The sequence below is a fragment of the Gymnoscopelus braueri genome (assembly GCF_963280865.1).
Source record: "Gymnoscopelus braueri genome assembly, chromosome: 2".
NCBI classification, from domain to species: Eukaryota; Metazoa; Chordata; class Actinopteri; order Myctophiformes; family Myctophidae; genus Gymnoscopelus; species Gymnoscopelus braueri.
Window position 1 is genome coordinate 34,452,312 of NC_137604.1, and position 8,196 is coordinate 34,460,507.

The 8,196-nt window shown below is 40.4% G+C and overlaps 1 protein-coding gene across 3 annotated transcripts in view; it reads right to left on the minus strand.

The window, feature by feature from the left end:
* Positions 1-8,111, minus strand: part of micall1a (MICAL-like 1a) — a 29,039-nt gene extending 20,928 nt beyond the window's left edge. For all 3 annotated transcript variants that reach the window (XM_080446031.1, XM_080446032.1, XM_080446030.1), the window contains exon 1: positions 6,885-8,111. In XM_080446031.1, the coding sequence (XP_080302157.1) occupies positions 6,885-7,030 (146 nt within the window). In that variant the 5' untranslated portion in view covers positions 7,031-8,111. The remainder of the gene's footprint in view (positions 1-6,884) is intronic.
* Between the last annotated feature and the right edge of the window lie 85 nt (positions 8,112-8,196).

An 8,196-nucleotide genomic window follows, 5' to 3' on the forward strand; every position in this document is an offset into this window, starting at 1 on the left:
CATAGCCAGTAGTGCCAACCAACATATAAACAAACAAACAAAAACTAGGATGAAAGGACAGAAGGTGCTGAGTCAAACAGGAGAGACGGGCTGATAATTACAAGGAGGCAGATCTGATGACCCTGGAGCAAGGAACCAAAGCCAGGCTCCCGCAGTAAACATCCTGCAGTAAAACTGGAAAATCTGAGAGCTGTTTTTGGATAAAAGCTTGCTTGTGTGTAGAAGTGCTGGTTCATATCGTTGATGTCGGGCAGAAATCTCGTACCTCCACATTTAAACTTCAAAATGTATGCCCTACTTCATCATACAAGAGTTGCACAAAAGACAAAAGTAGTGAAAATAGTCGATCTACGAGTTCACAACGCGTCGTGGTGCGTTGTGAGTTTGTAGATTGGCTATTTTCACTATTTTTAAATGTTTTTAAAAGGAACCGTTTGGGACATACAAGGTTTCCACCCGACAGCAACAATATGGTTATTAGTGTATGTACTGGACGACTTAACGGAGGAACAAACACCACAACCTTGAGAGCTTGATCCATGCAGTGTTCACACAAGAAGAAAAATGTTCCTGACCAACTGCTGTGTTGGAGCTACACAAAGTGACCTCTGTTCTCTTAATCTAACTCCCACAGCCACAAATGCACTTAGCAGCAACACTAATATCATCAGGCTCACCCCACAACTCACTGCCTTTTTAGGGAGCCACTCAGTCATAACTAAAAGAACAGCCATTACAGCACCGTAGATGATGAAACTGGATCTACTTCAAAAATGTTTTACTCTTTAACTGTTGTTAGGGTTTTCCAGGCCAGACTGACTTAACTGGCAGTAGCAGGCGAGACTGTGACATGGATAAGAGAGTAGAGTGAGTGAACTGTAAATCTAATCCGTTGTGAACATGTGACTCATGAGTTTTGCTCCTGGGTTTATTTTTGGCCAGAGTACTGCCAAGGAACGGCCGGGTAAATGCTGGACGTTTAGAACCTGCGTGGACTAGTATTAGTGCCAAGTCTGGTGAGATCCACATGCCACGGTTGGGCCTGTCACAATTATTGCATAATCGCAATTATTTGAGACAACCGCAATGAATTTGCATAATCGTCATACAAATAAATAGAGGAAATAGCAGATCTACAAGCCATTATCAAAATATTTTGAAAGTATACAATTATTAAACATGTCAGTCATTTCTTTATATATTTAAGTTATTTGTCACATCGATTAAATCGTTAATCGCAATTATTTGCTTGACAATTAATCGTCAAGTAAAATGTCCTGATGGTGACAGCTAGTCATGGTCGGACGGAGAGGAGCATGTTCTTTCCCTTAATGCACAGCAGTAGGATTTACTGATGTGAGCACAGTCAAGGAAGAGATGAATGAGGCCTAAAGAGTTACATTAGTTTAGCTAGGTGAGGTGGTGAAGCGCAGCATAAGAGCATTATATGGAATAATTTCAATTAAGTAATGATATGAACATTTTAAGAGATAAAAGGGTAAATGATTCCTGTTATGCAAATAGGAATAATAATTGGACATGTTCTTATTATTTATGTGGGACAGCCCAAGGTACCTATTAGACACCTATTAGACACTGATAGAGGTCCCTTACTCACAAAGAACATTTGATAGCCCCATGACCTTTCTTCTAGCGCCACCAACAGGCCAGACTTTGAACATTTAAATATATCTTTCTCCTGACGAGTTGTGTCATACAGCACAAAACGGAATGTTCATTCATGTAGAAATGTATCCCCTCATGAACAACTATGTAACCCATGAAGCTTAGCATATAGAATTCTCACCATTTGGATTTTTTTCAGAATCTACATTTGCAACTCGTCCTGGCTCCCGGCCTCCCGCAAATGTTGTCCCATCCTCTGGACCCTCCTGACTCTCATTTCTTTTAAATTAGCTGCAACTCCTAAACCATGTGATCTAGAACTACATTTCTATCATGAGTCCTTGCCTCAATGTGTCCTTGACACATAGAAAAAAACGACTACAACTGTTGTCCAATGCTCATTGCTCACACAATTTGACTCAAACATACAAAAAAACATTTGTGCAAATACACCCATAGAAGCGTTATTTTAGCTGCTAACTTCAAAACTGTGTACTCTACACTAGAACAAGTCATTATTCCATCCTTGGCACAAACTGCATCAACTGATCAGCTACCTCATTCCTCAACCCACCTTTCATCCATTCCTCCTCTGCTCTGTCCCTTCATTGCTTTATATTATGGCTGCAATATATCAATTATTTTCTTAGTGATCATTATTTTAATCATAAAATAACACTTCCTATGAAGCCCATGTCTTTAATACATTATAAACATACTTATGATGCATTATCTGTATCTGATATGTAGATAACTTGTCTGGCCTTCTGTTGCTCTCTTGTTTTGATCTCCTTCCCACCTGCCCCCCACCCTCTTCTTCTCCCCCCCCCCCCCTCTTCTTTCTATGGAAACTAACGTTGCGATGGGAACGATGTACAAAAAAGAATTTCACCCACTTTTTTACCTTGTAAACCTGTGATGTGACAATAAAACTGATTCTGATTATCTGCATAATAGTGGTTAAACACTGCATAATTATAAATAACTCATAAATACTAATAATGCTTTATAATAATATGACAGATTATAAAGCATTTTATAATGACTTATTCAGTATAAATGCACTGTAATCTGCTTATAACACTATATAATTAGAGTTAATCATCGCCCTTAAGGACTCATAATGCAATCATTATAAACACATTATAAAGCCTTTCATAATAACTTGTATGCTCAATATGATAATACATAATCAATGGTCACTCACAGACTTTTTCCTTTGACCAGGATTTTTATAGTGTATTAAAATATCATTGTTCTAATTTTATAATTCACTAATATAACCACTGTTATAATACATCATCACAGTGTTATTATAAGTCACTATAAGTGGTGATTGGGTGCTTTAAGTGAACATATTGCATTAAATCTGTGCTAGAACACACAAACTTTTTCTGCATACACCCCCAGGAATGTCAATGACCGCTTATAGTGATTTATAATGACAGTTATGACACCATGTAACAGTCAGTTATTACAAAAATGGCAATTATAATACACTAGTATGTCCTAGCCAAAGAATGTCTCGGAGTGTCCAACACTTAAGAAGTATTATAATATTTGACCTTATCATTAAAAAGTGCTTTATAGTGTTATTGTTATAAAGCATTATTAGCAAGTATGTTTATAGTGCATTATAGACATGGGCTTCATAGAAAGTGTCACAATATTGTTTTTATATCAACAAATCAACGTGAAAAAATTATGAAGAATAAATTCGAATTAATTTTTTATAATCAACTAAATTGATTAGTCCAATTAACCACTTAAAGGGCAAGACCACTTTGGTAGAGGTTTGGGTTGTGTAGTTGTCTTGCCATGATGTAACTCCAAAGGTGGACAAGAAATAAAGAATAATCTGCTCCATTGATTAGAAAACCTAACCCTAGAAATTACATTGTACGGTAAAAACAGCTCTCAAAGTCACTCTTTTAGCACATAAATGAACACAAACAAAGCTGATTCAGACAATATAGAACATCACCAAACCCAGTACTGTTTTTTTTTAATACAAATGTCAACTTCCTGCTGATTTTACTATTTGAAGATCCGGATCCGCGGATCCAGTCCAGGTTCTTTTTAATAAAAATAGCAAAATCAACATCTATATTGTCTGAATCAACTTTGCTTGTGTTCGTTTACGTGCTAAAAGAGAGACTTTGAGAGCTGTTTCACCGTACAATGTAAGTCAATGAAGAATTTAGAATTATCAATTCCTAATCAATGGAGCAATTATTTTGTATTACTTGTCCACCTTAGTAGTTACATCATGGCAAGGTAAATACACAACCCAAAACTCTACCAAAGTGGTCTTGCCCTTTAAGCCCTATTTTATACTTTGTCGTACAACAGTTTCATTCAGAAATAGCTGATCTACAAGCTCACAACTAAACTAAATCAATTAGATCTATTAGTTCAACTGTTGCATCCCTAGTACATCATATTATTATGACTGGATTAATGTGACATGGCATAGGCTATTGGAGAAGAAGGAAGGGAAGTTCGCACACTGTAACTCAGTTCATCAGGTTCAGCTTCATCAGGTGCATGACCTGATGAAGAGTGGTCGAAACGTTGTCACACTTTTTGAATACATTTTCTACTGGGAGCTGAGCTACAGTGTGCGAACTTCCCTTCTTTTCCAATGTGCGTATTGTTGTTCAGCACCTGAAAAGTTTTTGTTGGGATGTGCGTGCTTACCTTTGGACTCTATGCCTATGGCATATGCTACTACCTACATATGAAAATTATGAATTGGAGCTAGTATCTTCCTGCACAGTAAGAAAATAGACCCTAGATGCCAATTGTAGTTGTACCCTCCCAATACTCCTCCTCTCAACATCCATACCTCAATTTTCCCAGGAAAGTAATTATGTGTAACAATTACTGATGCGCTCTTGCTACGCATTGAAACATCAGACTAATTTGTCAGTCGAATAGAAGGTTCTATGAGTAGCCATGGTGTTCAACACCAAATGCTGACCGAACTGCTGTGGCCTGGACTATCTACATGTGAACTGTATTTTAATGAGAGCACAGTGGCTGCACAGTGCTATAGAGGGCTTTGATGGCCTGGCATAGCACTACAGCTAAATCTAGTCTGACAGGCAGAGGACTCAACTGCAGATTAGCTTGACAGACTGTCCGGCCGGATCAGACTCAGTTTGGCCAGGTCACAGGCAGCTATTAGAGGCAGGATACTGTCTGCAAACTGGGACACAAAGCTAAGAGGTTGTATTTATTCCCAATTACCAATTTTGTACTTCACTACCACACTCAGTCTGTGGGCAAAAACATTCCACAATTAGTCTGTGGGCAACTAGATTCCACACTCGGTCAGTGGGCAACTACATTCCACAATCTGTGGGCAACTACATCCCATAGTCAGTCTGCGGGCAACTACATTCCACACTCGGTCTGTGGTCAACTACATTCCACACTCAGCCACTGGGCAATTACATTTCCCACTCAGTATGTGGGCAAGTACAGTCCCCACTTGACCACAGGGCAATTACATTTCACGCTCGGTCTCTGAGGGCAATTACATTCCACACTCGTCTGAGGGCAACTAGATTCCACACTCGTCTGAGGGCAACTACATCCCATACTTGGTCTGTGGACAACTACATTCCCACTCGGTCTGTGGGTAACTACATTCCACACATGACCACTGGGCAATTACATTTAACACTCTCCGTCTCTGAGGGCAATTACATTCCACACTCGGTCTGTGGGCAACTAGATTCCGTTCCAGGGTCTTCCTCTACTAGCATCCAAGCATAGTGGTCAATTGAAAAGCCCTTGACCATTTAGTGTAAGTACAAACAGAATACTCACTTGTCTAAATGTCCTCCTCTGTACCAGATTTTCCTTCCAATGCCCAGTAAAAGCACAGAACTGAATGCTCTTATACAGGGACCTATACTAACACAAGAGTTACTTCAAGGTCAAAGATGCTGCAATGTGTTTCCAATGACACTACCATTAATGGACACTTTTCACAACTAGATTACAACCTAGTAATCATTGCTGCCTCCGATTACATATTGGCTGTGGTGGAGTTTGAATTTACACTTTACACAACATATATACATCATGCATACTGGTTACAAATGCCAGGTTGTAGACTTAGTACACACTATACTCAATTTGTATTGCTAGGTAGGCTGTTAGACACTTGCAGAGAGTCACAATCCATTTCAGAATACAATTAGCAAACACAGCACAGAGTACACCTAATTGACCTAAAAGCTGATGAGTTTTCAACCCACAGCAGCAGCAGGTAACAAACATTCACATCACTGTTGTGGAGGGACACTGTGATCACATTGCTGCAGTAGCTCTCTCTCACTCTGCCAGTATGTGCGCTCGTGAGTCTGCAGAGTGCACGCAGGACAGGTTGGGTCTGTTGTTATAGACAAGACAAGGCTTGTCAGCCCACATTAACTGCGACACATTGGTCTCCCACTATCCAATCCTGATTAAAATGCAATTAACCAACTACCTACTGGCCATTATACCAACATATTAATATAAATCATGTTTGCACAGCAATAAAACGTTGGCCTTAGTGTGGCTATGGTAATTTGCAACCATCTGTCTGTATAAAAACAAAACAGTTTTGTTAGAATGACAGCAGTCCTCACAGCTGTCCCATACACATGGGATTAATTCATTGTGAAGCTTCAATTTATTTGTTTTCAGTACTGCATAAATAATCCTAATCTTTGGTTAACGGTCCGTGGAATAATCTAAATCTAAACCCCAGTCCATCAAGTTCTGTACTTCCTACTTAAGTGCCAGTGTGTTCTAGTGAGTGTTGGCTGGCTGTTGTGAAGCACTGCAACTTGACTAGTAAAGTCAACCACAGGTCACACTATTTTACAGAACTACAGTTACTGAGTGTGTACAAACAAAACCACATCATGTTAACTTAAGGTTTTAATTCATGTTAGGAGAACTGAAACTGACGATGCAAAATCAAATGTTTATATGTGACAACTAACTGTCACCACTTCCTTCCTTTGTCAATTATTATGGCCTCAGTCTCCAGTGAACAGACATGGTTTCATGTGATGACATACACTGATGTGCCGAAGAGAACCTTGTTAACAATGATCGTGACACACAGTAAACTTCTCAGTGTTCATTTATCCAGATCGTGACTCAGAGAGGGGTACAAATGTAACCAAATGGACCCGTACGGGTCCATTTGGTTACATTTGTACCCCTCGCAGGGATAAATCAATTATACTTACATCAGGTCTGGTCTAAAACGGTGTATTATGGCACAAAATGCCAGCCCGTCTCGAAAGGACGAGGACATGTTCTTGATCTCCACGTCGCTGTAGCCTTGGCATTGGATCCGACACCACTCCTGGAGAGCTTTTAACGAGCCCATCATTGTTATTATTATTGTTGATATGAACCAGAAAAATCCAGAAAACGATGATACAGTACAATGTACGTGGTGTTACCGTCCCACGTGTCCAAAAAAAAGGGAGTCTTCTTCAGTCCTTCCTCAGCAGTCTGACCAACACCCCAAACTACCACCCATTACATTACAGTAACAGTACAAGTACAGTACTTTACATCACAAACCCAGTCACATTGAACTAGCATAGCTAGCAGGCTAGCTAACTTTTACTGCTGAGCAACACACCATGTTTCCTCTTGCTGGGAGGAACAAGGTCACTATCCTGGTGTTGATAAAGCAGGACTGCTGGACTTTACAACCAAAGTTATCAACCTAAGCCTCGTCATTCAACTAAAGTTTACATGTGTTGTAGCGTACACAACTATGGCTGCTCGGAATACCAAAACGCTCGCCCCAAAACACAGTCACCCCGGGGGGCAAATCCCGGCGGTATTCACCTGGTATTCCTAAACGTAACCTCAGTAAAACGGAGCCAAAACCTAACCTTATTCCTAAACGTAACCTCAGTAAAAACTAGGCCTAACCCTAAACTAATTTCTAACCTTAGCCTCAGTAAAACAAATACAAGAACCGCTGGTCCGCGAACAAAAATGGGGGCGAGCGTGTTTTAGGGCGAGTCTTTCCTGTTGCCCTGCTGTTGAGTAGCGCGCGCGCGTGTGTGTGTGTGTGTGTGTGTGTGTGTGTGTGTGTGTGTTGCTTCTTGGCGATGGACGCCCGCGAGGGGGTAGATTTATAGATTGGAGAGATATTCTCCTCGTGCTTTCATTCAGACGAAGCCCAAAATGTTGGTCTCATTCCACATCTGAAGAACAGGATGACAATAAAGTATTGTTCCTCCTCCTGAGTCCTGCCGCAGTCAGTCTCCTCCTGGTGTGGCCACGGTGTCCCCTTCTGTCGTCTGTTTGTCTGTCTTGTTGTCTCCACGGGCTCATTGCGTTACTTCTTCAACTCTTTTGTCAACATTACTCTAGTGACAGCTGTGACACTATTGACAATGCATCATAAACAATTCATTGTGAGGAAGTCATGATCCCGGGGCGGATGCCAACAAGTCATCATCTTCATTTGGCAGGCTGCAGTGTTGCCAGATTCAGAGAGAGAAACAAGCAACCAGGTCTAGGAAAACAAGCCCA